This window comes from Pezoporus flaviventris, unplaced genomic scaffold, assembly GCF_033815535.1.
Source record: "Pezoporus flaviventris isolate CSIRO_AGI_PZ_B2104156 unplaced genomic scaffold, CSIRO_AGI_Pfla_v1 ptg000277l, whole genome shotgun sequence".
Taxonomy (NCBI): Eukaryota; Metazoa; Chordata; class Aves; order Psittaciformes; family Psittacidae; genus Pezoporus; species Pezoporus flaviventris.
The window spans coordinates 45871-67091 of NW_026892824.1; the positions used below are offsets into that span (position 1 = coordinate 45871).

The 21221-nt window shown below is 59.3% G+C and overlaps 3 protein-coding genes across 6 annotated transcripts; 1 reads left to right on the top strand and 2 right to left on the bottom strand.

Annotated features, from left to right (window-relative positions):
• MCRS1 (microspherule protein 1) lies at window positions 1-2360 on the top strand. 2 transcript variants are annotated; one of them, XM_061443031.1, is made up of 13 exons: window positions 1-138; window positions 219-348; window positions 447-605; window positions 679-788; window positions 858-966; window positions 1072-1180; window positions 1267-1342; window positions 1413-1441; window positions 1559-1651; window positions 1727-1809; window positions 1886-1973; window positions 2047-2174; window positions 2248-2360. In XM_061443031.1, the coding sequence occupies exons 1-13, from the start codon at window positions 29-31 to the stop codon at window positions 2332-2334; spliced, it is 1311 nt and encodes a 436-aa protein (XP_061299015.1). In that variant the 5' UTR covers window positions 1-28; the 3' UTR covers window positions 2335-2360. The 2 variants fall into 2 exon arrangements, with proteins under 2 accessions (XP_061299015.1, XP_061299016.1); XM_061443032.1 differs by having other exon boundaries at window positions 679-755; window positions 1042-1180.
• A 477-nt stretch (window positions 2361-2837) lies between these two features.
• Window positions 2838-16175, bottom strand: SPATS2 (spermatogenesis associated serine rich 2). 3 transcript variants are annotated; one of them, XM_061443035.1, is made up of 13 exons: window positions 16096-16175; window positions 14089-14312; window positions 10490-10569; window positions 10182-10290; window positions 9565-9614; window positions 8412-8661; window positions 7652-7864; window positions 6543-6678; window positions 4612-4670; window positions 4161-4270; window positions 3384-3486; window positions 3082-3284; window positions 2838-2976 (listed from the first exon to the last, which is right to left on the bottom strand). In XM_061443035.1, exons 2-13 carry the CDS (start codon window positions 14111-14113, stop codon window positions 2857-2859), a joined length of 1458 nt encoding a protein of 485 aa, XP_061299019.1. In that variant the 5' UTR covers window positions 14114-14312; window positions 16096-16175; the 3' UTR covers window positions 2838-2856. The 3 variants fall into 3 exon arrangements, with proteins under 3 accessions (XP_061299019.1, XP_061299022.1, XP_061299018.1); XM_061443038.1 differs by lacking the exon at window positions 16096-16175 and having other exon boundaries at window positions 7652-7861; window positions 14089-14719; XM_061443034.1 differs by lacking the exon at window positions 16096-16175 and having other exon boundaries at window positions 14089-14719.
• Window positions 16176-17808: 1633 nt separating this feature from the next.
• On the bottom strand, window positions 17809-19411 carry DNAJC22 (DnaJ heat shock protein family (Hsp40) member C22). Its single transcript, XM_061443015.1, is given in 3 exon segments — window positions 17809-18034; window positions 18207-19006; window positions 19359-19411. Coding segments are annotated over 2 exon segments (942 nt in total). The 5' UTR covers window positions 18955-19006; window positions 19359-19411; the 3' UTR covers window positions 17809-17840.
• Between the last annotated feature and the right edge of the window lie 1810 nt (window positions 19412-21221).

The window sequence follows — 21221 nt, forward strand, 5'->3', positions numbered from 1 at the left end:
CCCCCCCAGCACCGCTGCCCCCGCACTGATGGCGTCGGGCGCCACGAGCCGCTCCGAGGACGAGGAGTCTCTGGCGGGGCAGAAGCGGGGCCCGGCCGCGGCCTCGGGCGCCGTCCCCAAACGCCGAAGCTCGTCTCGGTACGGCGGGGCCGTGGCTGGGGCTGGGGCGGGCTCCTCCGCTCTCAGCCGCCTCCATTCTCCCTTCTCCTTCCGTTCAGGTTCATCAAGAGGAAGAAGTTCGACGATGAGCTGGTGGAGAGCAGCCTGGCCAAGCCCAGCCGCGCCAAGGGCGGCGCCGAGCCCGGGCGCTGCTCGGGCAGCGAGCCCTCCTCCAGCGAGAAGAAGAAGGTGCGCGCATGGCAGGGTCCCCAGGGGGCGCCGGTGGGACCCGAGGGGGGATGCGGATCGCGCAGAGCCCCAACCCCCGCTGTGCCCCCCCCACCCAGGTCTCCAAGGTGGTGCCGGCGCCCGTCGTGCCCAGCCCGGTGCCCGCTCCTGGCCTGGCCAAGCGGCTCAAGAAGAGCAAGCAGCCGGTGCCGGTCACCAAGGACCTGGGCCGCTGGAAGCCTGCCGATGACCTCCTGCTCATCAACGCGGTGCTGCAGGTGCTGGGGGCTCCGGTTGTGGGGGGGGGGGGTCCCCCAAACTATCCCCTCCCTCACCCGGCGGCTCCTGCAGACCAACGACCTGAGCGCCGTGCACCTGGGGGTGAAGTTCAGCTGCCGCTTCACGCTGCGCGAGGTGCAGGAGCGCTGGTACGCGCTGCTCTACGACCCCGTCATCTCCAAGTGAGTGCAGGGCTGGGGGGGGCAGGGCTGGGGGCTGCGGGGGGCTATAACAGTGTCCTTCCCCCCCAGGCTGGCCTGCCAGGCCATGCGGCAGCTGCACCCCGAGGCCATCGCCGCCATCCAGAGCAAGGTCCTGTTCAGTAAAGCCGAGGAGCTGCTGCTCAGCAGAGTGGGATCGGTGAGAGGCCATGGGAGCTGGGGGGGGGGCACAGTGGTGGTCCCCGGTGCTGACCCCCCTTTGCCCCCCCTCCAGGGCAGCCAGCCCTCGCTGGATACCTTCCAGGATCTGTTGCACAAGCACCCTGATGTGTTCTACCCCTCACGCACAGCCAAGGCGCTGCAGCTGCATTGGCAGCTCATGAAGCAGTATTACCTCCTGGAGGACCAGACCGGTGAGCATGGGGGTGTCCTGTGTGCCCTCCCAGCACCCACAGATCTCCCTGCACTCCTCAATTCTTCTCTCCTCTGTTCCTTCCAGTGCAGCCGTTGCCCAAAGGGGATCAAGTGCTTAATTTCTCGGATGCTGAGGACATGGTGGATGACAGCAAATTGAAGTAAGGGGATGGGGGAGGCCGGGAGTTGGAAAAGAGGGGACCTCATTCTCATCCCAACTCTGCTCCATAGAGATGTGCGGGACGAGGTGCTGGAGCATGGTAAGTCTGATTCGCTCCACCCAACAGCCTGACTCTGTGTGGGGAGGTCCCCCCCGGGAACATGGGGGGTGTCCCATAGGAGCCCCCCTGCTCAGCTCCCATCTCCCCCTGGCCCAGAGCTGACTGTGGCTGACAGGCGGCAAAAGCGTGAGATCCGGCAGCTGGAGCAGGAGCTGCACAAGTGGCAAGTGCTGGTGGACAGCATCACAGGTAAGGGAGGGGGGGCTGGTTGTGCCCCCCTCGGACCCATGTGCCCCCCCCATATCCCTGTTTTTGCCTCCCCAGGGATGAGCTCCCCGGACTTTGACAGCCAGACCCTGGCCGTGCTGCGGGGCCGCATGGTTCGGTACCTGATGCGCTCCCGGGAGGTGAGATCCTGCCTCCACCAGAGCCCCCCCACCCTGTGGACCTCCCCCCAGCATCCACTTTTGCTTTCCCCTCCAGATCACCCTCGGCAGAGCTACCAAGGACAACCAGATTGACGTGGACCTGGCGCTGGAGGGGCCAGCATGGAAGATCTCCCGCAAGCAGGGTGGGTTTGGGGGTTCTGGGGCAGGGGGGGCCATGCCCCCCCATCTTCTCACCCCCTTTCCCCCTCTTTCCAGGTGTCATTAAGCTGAAAAACAATGGGGACTTTTTCATTGCCAATGAGGGCCGGCGCCCCATCTACATCGATGGGCGCCCTGTGCTGGGTGGCAGCAAGTGGAAGCTCAACAACAACTCTGTGGTGGAGGTGAGCCCCAAGGCCATGGGGGGGTCCTGGGTCAGGGTCGCAACGCTCATTCTCTGTTCTGTACCCCCACCAGATAGCCAGCCTCCGTTTCGTTTTCCTTATCAACCAGGACCTCATCGCTCTCATCAAGGCAGAAGCAGCCAAGCTGGCCCAGCAGTGACTGGGGGGCTGCTTGGCCCCCCCCCCCCCCCCAGGGGGATCTGCCCCCCTCGCGGCCCCATAGATGGGGGTGGCACTTCCCAATAAAGCTCCTCAATGGACTCCAGGGCCTGGAGCTGCAGTTCATGGGTTTAATCTCTTCAAATTAAGACATTTGGAGTTCAAGAGAAGGAAGAAAAGTGGTGGGGGGATAAAGTTGCAGACCCCCCCAGCACCCCTAAGAACCTCCCCAGGCTCCCTAGGCCCCTGCAATGTGGCTTTAGGCACTCAGCCCCTCTAGTGCTGCAGTTGAGCTGAGGGAGGACACAGGGTGGGAGGAAGGGGAAGTATTAAAGCCAAGGGATTCCAACATGGAAAACCCAGGGATGAGCAAAAGGGTGGGGGCGTTTGCCCTCCTCATCCTCGCTGCCAGCACGGGATGAAGGTGGGGAAGGACAGGCTGGAGCTGGGGCAGGGGGAACATAAAGCAAATGAAGGGGGGAAGAGGCAAAAGAGCATGGGGACCAGGCACTGGAGCCGCAGCTCAGGCGCGGGCCCCCTCGTGCCGTGCGCGGGGCCGGCGCTGGGGGGGCGCTGCCGGCGGCCGGGGTTGGGCCATGGGGGGTGGCTGCAGTCGTGATCCTGCTCCCGGCCTCCGGGTGCGCTGCAAAGGAAGAGGTTCAGTGAGGGGTGGATGTGACCCCGCTGCAGCAGCGCTGCTGCAGCCCTGTGCATCCCATCACCCCAGCTCTGGTGCTGGTGCAGTTACCTCTCGTGCTGGCTGTGGGGGGTGGCTGCCGGTGTCCCCTGTGGGTCCCTCCGCTGCAGCCGGGGGCTTCTTGGTGCCCGTGCTCAGGCTGGTGGCAGTGGTTGGACCTGGGGGAGCTGCAGTGTCCCCGGGGCTGCTGAGGGCTGCGGCTGTGAGTGAGCTGCACCGGGACCGCATGGAGTAACTGTTCTTGGGGTGGGAAACTGCAAGGAAGAGCCCTGGGGTCAGTGCTGGAGGTGGGACATGGAGCATCCACCCTCCAGCAGCAGAAGTAGGAAAGGGGGGAGTGGCACCTCCCTCACCTTGGCCGAAGGCAGCGATGCTCCTCTTGAGTGCATCCAGGTCGCAAGAGAACCGCGCCACCCGGCCCAGGTCCTCATCATACTTGCGCTCACTCACAAAGTGCTGCTCATGAGAGGCAGAACATGAGGTTAGGAGAGGAAATTGAGAGGAAACGTTGCCACGAGTGGGAACCTGCGCTGGGAGCTGCTCAGGGGCACTGGGAAGGGGGTGGCAATGGTCACTTCTGGGAACCATTTCTGCTCCATGCAACCACCCCCAATCCATGGCACAATCCCTTCTCCATGGAACCATCCCCAGTCCATACAGTTGGCACAGCCCCAGTCTCTGGACACTCAGAGAGGAGCTGGTTTCTTGCTGCACTAATCCTGTTCTAGGGCTGGTGTTTTACAGACCTCCAGTACCTAAAGGGACTACAGGAGACCTGGAGAAGGGCTTTGACAAGGAATGCAGGGACAGGACAAGGGGAATGTCTAACCTGCCAGAGGGGAGATGGAGGTGGGATCTTATGAGGAAGTTCTTCCCAATGAGGGTGGTGGGACATGGAATGGGTTGTATGGAGAAGCTGTGGCTGCCTCATCCCTGGCAGTGTTTAAGGCCAGGCTGGACTAGTGGAAGGTGGCCCTGCCTGATTGGAGCTGGAGGAGCTTTAAGGTCATTTCATCCCAACCCATTCCATGGTTCTGATCTACAAACGAAGGGCTTTAAATGGAGGTGTCCCCAGGGGAACAACCCCCTCCTGGTGGGTCTGAGCAGGAACCTGATGTGGGTGCTCTCACCTTGATGTCAGCCCGGAGCTCCACCAGCTGCTCCTCAGACATCCTCACAGCCACATCCGTCATCTTCTTCAGTGCCTCTGCCTTCCTCTGCCGGCTGCCCAGGATCTCCACTGGGAACAAAGCATGGCTCAGAACCACACCAGGACCAGCACTGCACCAGTATCAGGCTCTCCTGAGCCCCCTCTTCCCACCCATGCACCAGCAGCACTGGGAAAGCCCTTTTCATCCATCCTCGATCATGGAGCTCTTTGGGAATAGCACCCCGATGGAGGCTCAACCAAGGCATAGGGCAGGTGGTGGCAGGGGCAAGTCGTGCTACGGACAGGCTTTGGCTGGGAATGGAGCCAGAATGTGGGAATAAGGGGCATAGGAGGTAATTCAATGGAATCCTGGTGCTGGGGGTCCCTCCAGCAGCACCCACAGCTCTTGCAGGGGAGAACAAGGGGCTTACTTGCTTCTGCTTTCACTTTGTCCATCTCGGCCAGCAACGCCACCTCCCGATCCATAAGGCTAGAATGACAGGGAGAAATGGAGCATTAAACAAAGGCTGGTGCCATCCCACGGCAGGAGATTGGAGGACGGTGGCAGGAGCGAGCTGGGATCGGCGGCATTCTGAACAGCCTCTGAGCACCATTGGAAAGGGGAGAGGGAGCTGTGGGGCTTTTTCCTGCTGGGCTCCTTACCTGAGGAAAACAGGGAACAACATGGAAAAGAGGAGTTTAAAATACAAGAGGAGTGGGATGAGCAGCAGATCCCTGCAGAGCTATATCCGCAGCATCTTCAGCTCTGCTCATCCCAAGGTTCCTCCCGCACAACCTGGGGATGTTGAGAGCTGGGAAGGTGCTTATTGGGAATGCTGTTTCTTGGGAATGGGATTTCTTGGAGCCACCACCTGAATGCAGATCAAGGCACATCTGAATGCAGGCTCCCACTCCTGCTCCATGAGGCGGGATCAATGGAAGCAATTCCCTCTGAGCAGGAGCTCTGACATTTACCTGCTTGTGGAGATTTATGGCCCATCCAGCTCCTGCTTTGAGCAGGACTGGTGCCACCAGGAGCACAGCCAGGGCCTGGCCTGGGGCAGGGACACGGAGCTGGGCAGAGCCAGCATCCGCTTGGGATGGAGCCTCCGTTCCTGCTGCCGACCCATGGGGAAGCACATCCTGGTCCCTCTCTGCTGCCACAGTCCCCTCACAGGGGGGCTTTGAAGATGTTTAAGCAGCGCACAGGGAAGCACAAAGGCTCCGGGTGGAATTTCCCTGCTGGGATCCTTTCCAGCCCCATTGCCATCCAGCCCACAGCACCTTGTTCATAGGGAAGGTGAAGGTTGGGAACACCAGGAGGCCTCAAGGCTCAGCAGGACCAGAAAGGGCAGCCCTGACAGCCAGAGGTTAAAGCAGCCCAGGCTTTGCTGCTCCAATGCCCTGTTCCAGCTGAACAAACCTGCTTCCAGGTCTGCCTTTGGCAGGAAGCCACCCAGAGGCCACGGGCTCTGCTGTGGGGTTTAAAGATCCACTTCATCCTCCTCTGGGTCATGGAGGGGGAAGCAGCATGGAAAAGCCCATTAAAGAAGGTGAAAGTGCTGGAGGGCAGCAAAGGGAATGTTTCCCTTCTCCCTGGGCAGTAGTTCCTAGGGTGTTTGCTGAGGGAGGCTCCTCTGGGCTGGCACCCCCCTCCCTGCTCCCGGAACTGTGTCCTGCTCAGAGCTGGGGCTCTCCCCCACTGGTAAAGGTGAGGAGCTGCCCACGGTGGCTTGGAGACACCAAGAACACCCTTAACCTGACCTATGGGGCTGGGGGAGGCTCCTCAGGTGAAACATCACCTCAAAACAGAGCCAAGAGCTGGGCTGAGAATGGGGCACGATGGTCCCTAGTGGTGCTGCACCCCCAGCAGATCCATGTCTCCCTACACTGAGGATCTCAAGGAGCAGGGTTTGCTCCTCACAGCCACATGCAAGCTCCAGCGCAGCGTGAGCACCAGGCTGACAGCTCCTCACACCTCCTGCATCCACAATGATTCTGTCAGACACAAGCCCCAGCTCAGCAGAGCCTCAAATCCTACCTCACAACGAGCTTAGCCTATGTGCCAGCTCCTCAGCACCCTCACAGGGAAGAATTCCTTCCTAAGAAGCCATCTCAATCTCCCCTCTGGCAGGTTAAAGCCATTCCTTTTGTCCTGCCCCTCCATTCCTTATCCAAAGCCCCTCTCCAGGTTTCCTGTAGCCCCTTTAGGCACTGGAGCTGCTCTAAGGTCTCCCTTGGAGCCCAGCTCTCAGCCTGGCTCCATGACAGAGCTGCTTCAGCCCTTGGAAAGCTGTAGTTTTATCCCAGGTGGATTTTCCCAAAGCTGGAACACCCGGATCTATCCCTGCATGAAACTCACCTGCTCTGCAGCTCGGCAAAGACCTGCTTCATCTTCTTGATGGAAGCATCCATCTCCTCCTTCACCACCACCCGGTACCGTGCCAGCGACACAGTGCAGCGCTGTAGATCCTTCACTGACTTCTCAATGTTGGAGCCTACCAAGAGACAGAGCGAGCTCGAGCCTTGTCCTCCCAGCAGGGACCAGCTACCCATGGCATTTCCTCTCCTCTCAACACCAGGTATGACCTGGGTTAAAATCTCCCTTCCCCAGGAGGCTTCCAGCACTTCCTCCTGTGGCAGTGATACCCCTCCATGTTTCCCAATCCCCAAGAGAAACCAAATGCATTTGTGGTAGGGACCCGCTCCAAAGGCCACCCACCCAACACCAAATGATGCTTTGCATGGAGGGAATTCTCTTGGAAAGGAAGATGAAGGCTCTTCCCTTGCAAGGATGGTTCTGGCCCCACAGTGAGCCCCTTGCCCAGCTCTCTGGAGCTCACTGCCCTGCCAAGCTGCATTAACCCCACTCCTGACAGCATCCCTGTGTGGGAGGAGGACAAGGACACCACCTCATGTCCCTGCACTGAACAGAACCACAGCGGGGTCTGCGGTGCCTCCTGTCCCCAGTGGTGCCTGTAAGAGCTCAGCTGTGCAGAAAGCACATGGCGAGGGGGGGACAGGGGACAGAGGCGGTGGCTGTCACCTCTGCTGACAGGATGTGCCCAACATGTGGCCTTTCTCACCCAAATGAGAGACAGGCTGGAGGTGCTGCGAGGAGCGACCCAGCCCCGCTCACACCCGCTGTGCTGCTGCAGGCACTGGAACTAAACTGCTGCCACAGGTCCGGCTGCACGGGAGGAGCAGAGGGAGAGCAGGGGGGCAGGGTGCAATGAGCTGCCCAGAGGCAAAAAGGGTGCTCGCTCACATTAAAATCAATGTTCAGTGGGCTCAGCACTGTCTGACAGTGCTGCCGTGGCACAGACACAGCGAGAGCCTGGCCTGCAGCAACCTGCTCTGGCACCTGGGGGGGCAGAGACAGCAATGGGAGGGCACAGCTGACATTGGGGGTGCAGAGCTGGCAATGATGGGGCAGAGCTGGCAATGGTGGGGCAGAGCCTCTGGTCTTACCCAGCTTCCTGTTGGCAGGAGACAGGGTCATGTCCTCGAGGTGGGTTGCAGACAGGGAGGCAGGAGTGGAGTGGCTCAGTGCTGACCTGGACAGAGACCTGCCTGTGCTCCGGTGCTCAGGCCGCTGCCTGAGGGATGAAGGGCTCTGGGAAGGATGCAGGGTGAGCGATTGTGTGTCAAAGTCTGCTATCCCATTCGCTAGGTCAGGCACTGCTGTAGGAAAGCACACTGCTTTAAAGGGGGAGTCTGGGAGGGTGGCAGAGCACTGTCCGCCACAACCACCACAAGCAAACCAAAGCAGAGACCAGCCCCTCGGAGCTGAGCTGGCCTCCAAGGTTGCAGGAGGCAGCTCCTCTGCTTTGGGAACACTCAGTGCCCATCTCATAGAACCAGGGAATGGGTTGGAAGAGACCTTAAAGCTCATCCAGTTCCAACCCCCTGCCACGGGCAGGGACACCTTCCACTAAAGCAACTTGCTCCAAGACCCTGTGTCCAACCTGGCCTTGAACACTGCCAGGGATGGGGCAGCCACAGCTCCCTCACAGGGAAGAGCTTCTCCCTAAGAGCTCATCTTAATCTCCCCTCTGGCAGGTTAATGCCATTCCCCTTGGCCTGTCCCTACAGGCCCTTGTCCAAACCCCCACTCCTTTAGGTACTGGAGCTGCTCTAAGGTCTGCCCTTAAGGAGCCTTAAGGGGCTGAATCAGCCCAGCTCTCAGCCTGTCTTCAGCAGGCTCCTGAAGTGCTCCCTGGGCACTGACCTGCTCGGGGTGGCCCTGCTGGGCACTCACACTCCTCCAGCTCCCTGGCATCAATGGAGAGCGCATCCAGACCCTCGCTGAGTGAATCCATGGACTCGGTGTCATGGGCACAGCCGTTGACATGGAATCCGTTCATCCCGCCCTTCCCGGCGCTTCCCAGTGCCTCCTCCCCGCTGGATGCTGGTTTCCCTGGCTCCGTGAGGCCGCTGGGCTCTGCCTGTGGCTTGGGTTTGGGTTTCTTCTTCTTGTTCTGAGGATTGGAAATCACACCACAAAAAGGGTGAAAAGCATTAAGTGTAATTCCTGAAGGGAATTCTGCCTGCAGAAAGGAGCTGAATTAAAGCCTTTAGAGCCCAAGGGGCTCTCAGTCCCGGCCACAGCAGAGGGGATTGACTCCACAGTGAACACAGATCCAGCAGTATTAAGGCACAAAGCACCAAGAGCAGCACCCTGGTTATCACACAGCGGCTGTCATGATGGGAAGCACTGGGGAGCACCCAGGGGTGCTGTACTGGGGTGCTATACCAGGGTGCTGTGCCTACCCTCCTCTCCTCCCCCAGCACAGGCCACACAGCCACGATTCCTCTCTGCCCTCCCCACCTCATGCTGCTGCTCTTCATGTATTCAAAGGAGCCCTTTTGAATAATGATGATTTGACTCCTGGTCCTGGCGGATTCAGGCATTAGAATATCAAATGTGGGCACTTTGCAGAGCTCCATTTAACCCTTTTGCTGAGCAAACACCCCCAAAAGCTGCTCTGACAAAGAAATCCACATCCTCTGAGCTCAGCCCCAAACGTGACTGCTCAGCTCTGCTGTCAAACACAGCAACGTGCCTGGAGTGAGTTACAGCAGAGCTCTGCAGGGACCAGGGGACCTGACCCACATCTCCCCCACGCCGTGGGTCAGTAGAATGAAGCAGCAGTGAGGACAGGAGCCCAGAGCCTTTGCTTTGGATGCTGGGCCTGACAAGTACAGCAAATGCAAATGTGGTTGATGCTGGGTACCACTGGCTCTGTAAATCACTGCCCCTGCAGTCAGGCTCTGCTAACCCACAGCTACAGCAACACCACACCTGCTCCTTGCCTCTCCTCTGGGTCTGAAGCTCTGAACACAGGGAAATGCTTTGGCAAAGTGCCTTGTGAAAGCATTACCTTTTTCTTGCCTGTTACAGTCCATTCCTTCAGTACTTCACTGGCGTTGCCTGGAACAAAAGGCAGGGGTGAGGCTCTCCCCTGGAACACTCCCCACAGCTCAGGGTCCATGCTTGCAGGGACTGGTTTCAGTTTTGCTTTGGGAATAGGGTTTCTCCCTTTCAACACAGTCCCAGGATTAAAAACCAAGGAAAAGCCACCCCTTCCCTCTGGCTTTGTCCACTGAAGGCTGAGGGAGCTAAGATACTGCTGAGCTCCATCTCAGCTTCCTGCTGGGCTCTCCCCAGAGACTGCCTGTTAGGAGGCTGCTCACACCTTCTGCAGGCCAGAGGCTGGCAGGGATGGGCAGTGCAGGGTTGAGCAGTGCAGACAGAGCTGCAGAGACCAGCACTGGCACCTCCCCAGGGCAGCAAACGCACCCAGCCAGGCCCAGGCAAAGTTCCTTGCGTACTCCCACTTTGTACACAGGGGCAGGAGCTCCTGCTCTCATCAAACCTCCTGTACCTCAAGAGCCATCAACCACTTATCTCTGACCCCAGGAACACACCCAGCTAAGGAGGACCCCCGTTAGGTGTCTGTGGATGTGCTGAGCCCCCCAGGCCACCAGCCACAGGTACCTTCCATGAAGGCTTGCACCGTCCTGTCCACACAGTTGTCAAAGTGCTGCAGCACGAGCACAATCTCATTGTTGCTCCTGTTGGGGACGATGGCTCTCACAGCGCTGATCTGCAGGGGACAGAAGGGGACATGGAGAACCTGTGTGCTTCATCCCACCCAAACCAGACCCAGGGACGCCCTCATACACCATTGAGCCTGAGTAAAACCTAGTTTTTGATGGAGTGAGCTCCTGGCCAGCACCATCCTTCCCCTGGGAGAGATGGAGCTCCCCAGCATAGGGCACTTGAGGTTCTCAGCACACACTTACCTTCTCCTTCATGTTTTCAAAGGTTCCTCCCTGGGCCAGCACCGTGTTGGACTGCACATCAAAAACAAAGCCAGATGGATCTGCAGAGGGAAAGCAAAGGGAAAGGCTCTTCTGAACACCAGGCACCAGAGGTGGGAGCTCAGCTCCAAGCTGCTGCTTTGCCAAGAGCCTACAAGTGAAGGACCAGGTTCTGCCCAGCCAGGTAGAACCTGCTTTGCCAATGCCCTCCTAACCCTAAACTGATCCAGAGTCAGCTCTGGGTCAGATTAACCAACCATGGAGCAAAGGAGCTTGCTGGCGCAGAGCTGCTCCCACTCTGTGTCCATACTCATCCCAGCCCAGCACTAAGGAGTTAAGAGCAGCCTGGGAGCCTGGAGCAGTGGTTAAGAGTCCCCTCCACCTGCAGATACAAATGGCAAGCAGACTGATAAATGGGCTGGAAGATCCAGCAGCTTATGTTCCTGCCAGCCACAGTCTCCAAGGTAATGCTTAAATGTTCCAGGAGAGACCCATAACAGAGACAGGCATCATGCCAGCTCCAAGACTCACCAGTGGGGCACATAAATCTGAGCCCCACACGAGCTCCTGTGTCACAGGGGCTGCAGGAAAGGGATCCTACAACACAACATGCTTCCAAGCAGTGGCTCACTGCTGGGGAGGGTTCTCTTGCACCCTGATGCCTCGAGCCCTGCGTGAAGCTGGGGAGAAACCAGAGGAAGCTCCTCGGGTGGCTCTGGGGAACACCAGGGGAGGGATATGTCCATAGGGCCGCTATTCCCAGCTGCTGATCCATGTTTTTCCCCCCACCTCCTCTAAATAAGGAGGATGCACTTCCAAGCCACCCCATTGACTTTCAGAGACATTGATGTAGCATTTAAAACAGCTGCCTCCAAGCCCTGCCAGAGCCGAGCACAATGGAAAGGTCAGGCTCTTGTGAGGCTACACACAAGCAGATCAATCCTTCCTCGTCCATCCTTCCCCAGGAGCACAATTCCCTCCAGCTTCCCAGGCCCAAATTCCTGACTTCCAGCCCTTCATCTTCTCAGTGGCTTTGCCAGCACTGAGAACAGCGATCTTCCCTCAAAATCTCTGTGGAGCTGCCTCCAAGGATGTAGGAGCAGGGAAGATGAAGCTCTGCCCATCCTGAGCCGCTCCATCGCAGCAGCTTCGCTTCCACTTGGCTCTTCCAGGGCAGGAGCTCAGCCCCAGTCCTGTGGATGGGAAGGTGTTTGGCCCGCACAAACCCACCTGTCACTGCCCCTGAGCACCCATAAACGGGGGGCTGCTGTGACACTGGGGATATGCAGGAAGGATGGAATGTTAAACACCAGCACCGGGGCACCGGGGCCACCAACACATCTGAATCCCATTCCATGGGATAGGAGAGCCTCCTGACCAAAGCTCAGGCTCTGTGTCCACCAGGCTGATCCCTCTGCATTACCCTACACACACACTGAGCCCCAGGGATGGTGCCCATAGTCCCCACTGCTTCCCTGCTCCCACTGCATCCTCCAGGCACACAGGTGGGAAGAATCCCTTCATCCCAAAGCATTTCCTCATGTGTTGCAGAGCTATTTATTGGAGTAACCAATACAGGACCCTTTCAGCTCCCCTGGGACCAGGAGCCAGCCTTTGCTCTATGAAACACTCCATCAGCTCTTATGGAAACTCCTTTAAGCCTCCAAGAGCAGCTTCAACAGGAATTTCTCCCACATTTGGGGTTTTGTGGCTCTGGCCAAAACTCTCCCAAAGACCTGTCACCATTACAAGATTCCTGCTTTCCAGACAGTGAAACAGCTCCTCGGTGCACCCCTGGGAGCAGGAGCCCAGCTGCTGCTTCCCTCGGGACCTGCCGTGCCCAAAGTGTGGCTGGATGTGACCTGACCGCTTTACAGATGGAGCCGCTTTCCTCCTCTGCACAGATCTGATGAGTAAAGAGTGAGTAACCTCCAGCAGCACCGAGCCCTGTGCAGCTGCACCACTCAGAGCTGAGCTGTTTGTTCATCGCTGTGCTCATGGCACTGCTGGACCAGGGGGGCTCCCATCCCTTCCACGACTGCTGCATTATTCAAAGTGGGCCTGGCTGGCTCCTCTCTCCCAACACCTCCTCCAGCCCTTTGTTCTGCTGCCAAGGGGCTTTGTTCCGCTTCCAGAACAAGCCATTCCTTACCTGAGCAGCAGCAACACTCCCTGGCAGAGGGCTGGGAATCGCTCCTTGCCTGCATTAACATTCCAAAGCAGCAGGAAAGTGGTCATTGGCAATTCAAGGCCAGGCAGGAGGCTTGGTTTAACCCTCACTTCCCCTCATGGCCTGGTGCTGGAGAGCAGCAAGACAAAGCCTTGAGCATCCTGCTCTGTGTCATGGTCCAGATCCCTTCACTTTCCTTCAGGAGCCCTCCACGTGTTTGCTCCGTGCTGCTCTGCCCCACAGCACCCAGTGCTGCTCTCCTTCAGCTAGACCCCCAAGATCAGCTTCCCACGATCCCTCTCCCTGTTCCCCACCAGGACCCATTATTCCCCTCCTGTTCCTCCCGTTTACCTCTTGCCAGGCTCCGTTCCCAGCATCATTCCATCTTCCTCATGCTCCTGAAGCTTCCAGGAGCACAAGGAACAACCAGCACCTTCCAAACCTGCTCTCACATCATCCTACCCAGTTGCCACTGCTGCTGCTCAAGGCTCCGAACCCAGCAGGGCTGGGCTGTTCGAGGACACAGCTCCTCAGGTAGGCAGCATTGCTATGGAGAACAAAAGCTGCTCGGATGCAGATGATGGGAATTGTCAGCCCCATTCCCTTCAATTATTAACTATGAGCCAGTTCAAATAGAAGGAGAAGCCACAAACCTCCTTGCTCCCCCCAGCACTGCACACTGGGATTAATTCTCCACTCGGGACAAAGCTCATCCGTCCCTGGAATACACTGCCTGGCGCAGGCGTAGCTTTGCCAGAGGAACAGGCAAACCAGGGAGGACAAAGCAAGGAGAAAAGCTGCTCCCAGCCTGCTTCTTGTCCTCTTCCACAGGGAAAGGGATTGAAGGAGGTCAAGTTTGGATCAGGGAGCTGAGCTTGCCCATCCCAAGTTTCCCAATTGGATTCCTGGCAGGACAAGAAGGGCCAAGGCAGGAGAGGGGGGACAAGGGCTGCAGCTTGAATAGGGTCTAGTTTTGGTAAAGCTGATCCCATAAGGAACCCATAATTCCTCATGAGGGACCCAGAATTCCCTGTGAGGGACCTGGAATTCCTCACGAGGGACTCATAATTCCTCATGAGGGACCTTCCGGGTTCCCCAACCCCTGGGGCCAGAAGGCATCAACTGGGGACCCCAGTCCAATGCATCCAACAGGCTCTGCAGCCCTGCTGTATCCTGGTTTTCCTCTCCCGTCTGCACCCGTCATGTCCCAGTGGGATTCAGGAAGATGATCCCTGTCCAGCCATACATGAAATGCTGCTGAAGCTGTCACCAGGAGGCTCGGAGCTGTCACCACGGAGGTGACAAGGAGCTGCAGCAGCTCTGATGGGGACCCAGCAAACCCAATTAACTCCTTCCCTAATGGAGAGCTTAGGAATCACTGGTGCCCATTGCAGCATTCCATGGCTCTTACCTCTGGTGTTTTGCTTCCTAGACATTTCCAGGCACACGGGAAGGGGGAAATGCCAACAGCAGCAGTATCCTCGCCCCCGAGCAATGGATCCGAGCGGGAACCAGCAGGGATCTGGGATGGGATGGTCAAACGGGGTCTGGGGTAGCAGTTGCAACCACAGTGCTTCCTGGGAAGAGGAGCTCCTGGTCAGGAAGGCTTCCCTGGGAAAGGGAAAGTCTCAGGATCTGGAAAGGAAAGAAATGGGAATATCAAGGAAGGAAAGGGTTGAAGCGATGCTGAGGACACCCCAGGCTTCTTGGAACCACCTTAGGAAGGGAATCAGTGTCAAGCAGGGAAAGGGAGGGGTGTGAAACAGCACCAGGATCCAGGTGCAATTCCAACAGGCTCCATTCCAAGCTGCTTTAAACCACTGCCTAAGGAGAGAGGGATAAAGCCCCCAGAACAGCAGCATTCCCATAAGTTTTTCAATGCTTTTTCCCTGCTTAATCCAAGCAAGCTGGAGCCCAAACCTGCCCTGTCCATGTGGAATTACAGCATTCCCTGTGCCGGCCCTGACTGAGGGAGGCAGTGAGAGGCCAGTGACAAGTTAAACAAAGAACAAGAGGATCCACAAGGTAAGGAAACAATGGAAGGGGAGGATCTGGCCCTGCACAAAGTCTCAAAGCTGGAAGCAAAATGGGAAAAATAGGGAAAAACAGGGAAAAGCCATCCCCAAACACTGGCCATTGGACGTGAGGACTGCAGCGAGGCTCCTGGCACACAGGAACTGGCCTCAGTGCGGCAGGTTCAGCCCCAGGGTCCAAACCCAGACATTCCCATCACTGGGGTTTTATTTACTCCAGAGTTGTTTCAAATCCCTGCCCCTGAAAATCCAAATCCCAGAGCACAGAAAGGGATTTTTACCTGCCAAGAATCCCAGAACATTCCCAGTTAAATCCTTTCAGTCCTTCAGAGGCACCAAATCCCCCCCCCTGGAAAACACCGTGGCCATTCAGCTCTGCTCCAGCTGGAAATTCCATGGGGGATCAGGCACAGCTCAGAGCTCAGTCCGAGTAGTTTCACTTCCCGCTGTGCCTGCACCGGGAATGGCTCTGGAGGTGGGAGTTAAGGGCGGGTGGGGAAGGTGCCCTGTGACACCGGAGCTCCATACCTGATCCCAGGCAGAAAAGCCAATCCCAAAGCACTTTAGCAGCTCAGAAAGGGAGTTTTCCCTGTTCCAAAGGGGAAAACTAAACAGCGCTGAAGTCCTGTGGTGGGAACAAACATAGAACAGGCTTCGAATTACTCCTTGGCAAGCTGGATTCCAAGCACGGGAGTGATACCAGGCTGGCAACCAAAGCCTACAGGGATGCGGGGATGGGAAGATGCAGCCCATGGATAGAGCCCCGTTACCAACACAGGAAAAGTTCAGCAGATCCTATTGGAAACAAACGTTCCCATTAACAGCACAACCAGTGGCTCCTTTGGGAAGAGGGAAAAGCTCCAGTGCTTTAGAGACAGCAGGAAAGAGCCAGGTTCGGAATCACAAACGGCAGCTGCTCCCGCTCCAGCAGCCGACTTGTGGAGCTCAACAGCTCCCTATGGAAGGGAAAGGGATGAAAAGGGAGCAGTTTGTCTGGATTTGGGGTTAGGAGGCTATGGAAGAGCTTTTTGCTGGGAAATGGGGAATTATGACAGGGAATGTGCTGCCGGAGGGTGTTCACATCCACACTGTGCAGCAGTGCCTGGCTCTGGGGTTCAGCAGCCACTTCCCTTCCTGTTTTTTATCTCCATGGAGCTCATCCAGAGCCATTCCAGGAGCCATTCCCAAAGGACGTCCCAGAGGAGAAGTGCTCCAGGGTGTAACTGAGCACTGTGAATACAACCCCATTGTCCAAGCCTCCAGCAGCTCGGGCATGCAGGAGCTTCCCCAGCTCTGAATCCCTCCTGTAGGATATTAACTCCATTCCCAGCTTGGGCCAGCTCCAGAAGGGATGGTTCCATTGGGGATACTGGGATTTATTCTACCTGCCATAGGACACAGGAAGTTTTAGCAGCAAATCCCAGTTCACACACACGCCTGTTCCAACAGAGCCTCCATCCTTCCTGCTCCAAGAACTTTTCTTCCCTGAAACAGGCCACGGATCATTCCCATTGGAACCCCACATCCACGAGCAGGGAACTGCAACCTGGGGATGGGGTTTTATCCCCTCAAACCCTTTCTCAAAGCTCCTTCCAGCAAACACCAGCCAGAGCAAGGTGCCAGCACAAAGCAGCCTTTCCCTTTGGATGAGGCCTTTCCTGCTGCTGGAGGAACAACTGGGAATGATACAACGACAAGAACCATTTGAGGATGAATCAAATCAGGTTCTCAATATCCCTCATGGATTTGGGGAAGGTGGTTCCTGGTGTTTCCTTGGGAAGGAGCATGAAGCAGGGAGATAACAGGCTATATCCCGATTAAATCCCCACTTCCCATGTCCCCGCTCCCCCTGCACTATGCCCAGGCATTTGCAATTCCCAAACATCCCCCTCTCAGCCTTCACTGGGCAGCACTTAGGGGCATAAAGGAGGAACAGGATGGATTCCTGATGGGAAAACACGAGAGAACACCGGGATACATCCCAATGGTGCTTCCCAGCACTGGGATCCAGCTTCCAAGCACCTGAACAAGGAGCAGAGTGGGGTCTGTGCTCCTTGGGCAGGATTCCTGCTGGGATGCTGTGGCCACACTCAGATTCCACAAAGTGGGAATCACTGGTGGGATCAAGATCCTCCATACCCTTAGAGAGACGTGGAAACACTGCTTCCCATGGCTGGAAATAGGGGTTGGAGAGGGGATCACTGCTCCCCATAGAGGGGAGGGGCTGGAGGGGGGGATCATCCCCAACACCCCCCCCTTACCCTCATAACCACCCCCAAAGCCGCTCCCCCCACCCCCCACGGCCGCCCCACCGAGGCCTCCCCGGCCCCAGAACCGGCTCAGGGCCCACACGGTCCCGGTGCCGCCCCCCCTCACCTCAGGCCGTCCGATGCACCGGGAGGGGGCGGAGGGCCGCGGCCCGGCAGGAGCCCTGAAGCCGCCCCACAACCAATCAGGACGCGGCCACCGCTCGCTAGCCAGTGGCGACGTGGGATCTCCGCAACGCTCCCGCCCTCCGCCAATGAGAGAGGGGGAAAGGGCCTACTTAGCCCGCCCCCCTGCTCCGCCAGCCTTTCAGATACGACGCCGGGGCCGGGCGGAGAGCTTCTGGCCAATGAGAGGGCAGAAGGGAGCAGCGGCGCGAGGAGGGTGGTGCCCCCCCCAGCCAATGGAGAAGAGGTCCGGCCGACGCAACGTCGAAAGCCCCGCCCCCTCACGCCGGGAAAGGCGGGACCAACCTCCCGCGAGAGCCAATCGGATCCACGAGGGACGGAACGGGGCGGGGCTGCTGGTGCCGAACGTGGACGGAAACTTCCGAGAGCCACCGCCCTGAGGCGGAAACACCCGAGTGTTCTCCGGGAGCGGCCGAAGGCTGAGCCGGGGCGGGGTGGCGAGCGGTTAAGCTCGGGGTTCGGGGCCCCGCTCCGCCTCAACAGCCCCGGAGCTGCCGGGTGTGCAAGGAACGGCGAGTTCTCCGTGCACAGACAACGTGCAAGGCTTTGCACAAGCCCCGTGTGATGGCTCACCCAAGCCCCCACCCATCCCTGTGGCCCCCCCACCCCTCACTCATGGCGCACTAGAAGGAACAAGGCAGCAGAGAGAGGGAAACTCGTGTTCACGCGCCCCAGCATCACCCCGGGGCTCTCCTGGGCCCTGCCAGCTCCTCGTAGGCCTCCAGCAGCTCGATGAAGCGCCGCTCGGCCTCCTCTGTGTGGTGCTGGTTGTGGTGCGGGTGCCAAAGCTTCACCAGCTCCCGGTAGCTCCGGTGCACGGCCTCGATGGAGGAGCCGGGTGGGAGACCCAAGACCTGCGGGCGAGAGGGGGCTGTGGGGACTTGACCCACTCCCGGGGCCACAGAAGTACCTCCAGCAGCTGGAGGGGACCCCAGAAAGGGGGTTTGTCCCCCCTAAGGGCATGGAAGCTGTCGAACCCCATGGACTCTGCAGCCCCCTGCAGCATCCCCCTTCCGCCCGGTACCCAGCGCCGCATCCTGCACCTCAAAACGCCCTCCGCTGCCGCTCGCTCCTTTCGGTGCTGGCGCCACATCCCTGGAAGCCTCCAGCAAAGCCCAAGACCTCAGCCAGGAGCCGCCCAGCGCGGAGGGGCAGGAGCAGGAGCTCAGTGACCGCACTGGCCAGCGCCAGCTCCCCGCTGAGCCCGCGGCAGGCGAGCGGTACGGCAAAGGCCACAAGCGCCAGCGCCAGGCGGTAGAGCCGGGCTCGCAGCCGGGGCCGCGACGTCCCGCGGTGCCGGTAGCCCCGGTGCCGCTGGGCGGCGATGGCAGCGGCCACGCTGATGGGCAACAGCGCCAGCACCCGGCGTTGGAACAGGAGGAGGGCGCCTAAGGCTGCGGCCACCGTGCGGGGGGCCTCCGATGTCTGGTCCCCTACCGAGGCCACCAGTTGCACCCCGAGCCCCACGGCCAGGGGCTGCGCCAGCATCGCCGGTACCCCCGGCAGCCCCAGCGCCGCAGCTAGCCCGAAGTACACCCCCACCCACACCTGGCCAGCCAGGTGCAGGGCACTGAGCGCCAGTACAGGCCTGGTGCGGGCCACGGGAGCCCCGTTGGCCATGGCCACCCAGCTCAGGAGGTGCCACACGTCCCAGAGCCAGCCGGCACCAAAGCCACCCAGTGTGAGCATCCAGAGCAGTGCGCGGCTGGCCTGGCCCAGGTAGAGGTGGTGCAACCCCAGCGGCCCCCCAAGAGCCCACACGCCATAGGCCACCAGCAGCTGCTTGGCCATAGTGTGTATCACCACCCCCGTGGGCACTGGCACGGCCGCGGTGTTTGGCACCCTGTGGGGTGGATGGTGCCATTAGGGACCCTCGGGTTGTGCTGTGTTCCCCCCCCCCGACAGACCCCTCCAGTGGAGTCTTACGTGTCCGTTCAGGACCAGTGCACACTAACATGTCTCCCATGTGCCCACCCACGATAGTGCATCCCCACCCAGCACCCACCGGGCCCACCCAGTGCCCCATAAACCTATCCAGGACCCCGTGAACCCACCCAGGACCCCATGAACACACCCAGGGACCCCTGAGTCCATACAGGACCCCATGAGCCCACCCAGGACCCTCTGAGCCCACCCAGGACCCCATGAACGCACCCATGGACCCATAAGCCCCCCCGACCCCTATCTTGACCCACCTCTCCCCATGGAGCTCCCATGGTGCCACTCCCCCAGTAGACTTTGCCCCACACACCATCAGTCAAAGGGCACTGGCACCGGCAGCAGTGCTGGGACAACGGGTGGGGGGCAGCCCCACAGCAGCGCCACAGGCCCACCCTGGAGGCACCGGGTGCGGGGTGGACTTGAGCCCCCGCTCCCGTCCCCGCCCCGTGCAGCTTCTGTTTGCTCAGCGCTGCCGTGTTTGCCGGGATTAACCGGCTGCAGCCTCCAATTTGGGCTCATCCATTATTAACAGCTCCGCAGCCGTCCTGTGCTGGGGGCTCAGCTCTGGGGGGGGGGGGGTGGGGGGGGGGGGTGAACCCCCCTAGGCTCAGAATGCCCACAGCAATGCAGCCAATGGATTTTTGGGGTGTGTTACCCCACTAAGCACTGGGGTGGGGGGACGAAAGCAGGATGCTGGTGGCAATGGGCTGATGTTGTGGTGGAATAGGGGCAGAAGGGAGATGCTGTGAGCAATGGGGGAGATGCTGGGGGCTATGGGGGGATGCTGGGGAGCAATGGAAGGATGCCATGAGAAATGGGAAGATTCTGTGAGCAATGAGGGTTGCTGTGAGCAATGGGAGGATGCTGAGAGGCAATAAGGGAGATGCTGTCGGGCCCCCCCGCCCCGCTGCCCGTCAGGACGCGCTGACAGCGCCCCCACCCCCCCCGCGCCTCCCGCCCTGCCTGGCTGCCTCCTTGACAGCAGGTCCCAGCGGCCCTGGCCCACGCTTCGCTGCCTGGCACGGGGGGGCTCAGCCCCATCACCCTCAATAGGGGACTCCCCCGTGGCTGGACAGACTCCTCAGCCCCCAGGATCCCCCCCAGCACTCCCGCGGCTGAGGGGGGCTCTGTCTGTACCCCCTGTTGCAGCACAGGATGGATGCAGGAGGTGGGGGGGCTCTCACATCCTCATCGATTCCTTTAAGTAACCCCAATTCCAAATGTCAGGTTGCCTCCAGCGCTGGGGGCAGATGGAGCCCGCGAGTGGCCACAGCTCCGTGTGCCCCCAGCCGTGTGTGCAGGGCAGCGCCTGGGGTGCCCCAGTAGTGGGGGGCCATGGGGGGGTCTCCATGTGGTTGGTGCCATTGGTCAGCAGCAGCCATCAGCGCTGGTGCCATTGACCCCTGGAGCATCCCTGTGAGCTGAGGCACCTGTCACTGCTTATGGACACAGGCACTGGGCTGGGGACACACCAGGGACCACGGCCAGGACCTCATCCTACCATGTCCTCACATACATGTCCCAATTCACCTGTATCCCCATGCGGATGTGCCCCGATGCACATCCGCATCCCACTGCACACACATGTCCTGCTTCACACGCATGTTCCAATACACACACATATCCTGATAAACACACATGTCCCAATTCACACCCGTGGTCCCCCGCAGCACATCCCCCCATGGCTGCCCCGTTCACACGCTGCCAGAGCTGGTTGAAGGCTTCCAGCACCTCTCTCGTGTCGCTGCCTTGTCACTTGGCTGGTAATTAATGCCAGCGCCGGGGCCGGAGTCCCCCGGGCTCGTCCATCACTGCCAGCCCCGGCTGCGCCGCGGCCCCCTGTCCCCCGTGCTGCTCTGAGGGGGATTTGCTATGTATTAGCTGCTGATGCACATTAATACATTAAGGATGTCAGCGGTGCAGCCCAGCTAATTGTCTGATTTAAATGTCTATTTGTCAGTGCCCGGCTCAGGTGGGCATGAGCCGAATCCCCAATGAGCCCCCAGCCCCATAGCGCAGGGGGCAGCACTGCACAGGGGGGTGCACAGCGCCAGGGTGCTACGATGGGAGGCAGGGGGCAAATGGCCCCTCCCTTCCCCTGGCTACCGCTTTAATTG

What these genes read in the sequence shown, in the direction of transcription:
- MCRS1 (XM_061443031.1), top strand. Translation starts at nt 29, where the DNA reads ATGGCGTCGGGCGCCACGAGCCGCTCCGAGGACGAGGAGTCTCTGGCG. An exon ending in TACGACCCCGTCATCTCCAA is followed by an intron (nt 789 to 857) that starts GTGAGTGCAGGG and finishes CTTCCCCCCCAG; the next exon opens with GCTGGCCTGCCAGGCCATGC. An exon ending in GGACGAGGTGCTGGAGCATG is followed by an intron (nt 1,442 to 1,558) that starts GTAAGTCTGATT and finishes CCCCTGGCCCAG; the next exon opens with AGCTGACTGTGGCTGACAGG.
- SPATS2 (XM_061443035.1), bottom strand. Translation starts at nt 14,113, where the DNA reads ATGTCTAGGAAGCAAAACACCAGAG. An exon ending in TTGAAAACATGAAGGAGAAG is followed by an intron (nt 10,291 to 10,489) that starts GTAAGTGTGTGC and finishes TGTCCCCTGCAG; the next exon opens with ATCAGCGCTGTGAGAGCCAT. An exon ending in CAAAGTGAAAGCAGAAGCAA is followed by an intron (nt 4,271 to 4,611) that starts GTAAGCCCCTTG and finishes CTTTGTTCCCAG; the next exon opens with TGGAGATCCTGGGCAGCCGG.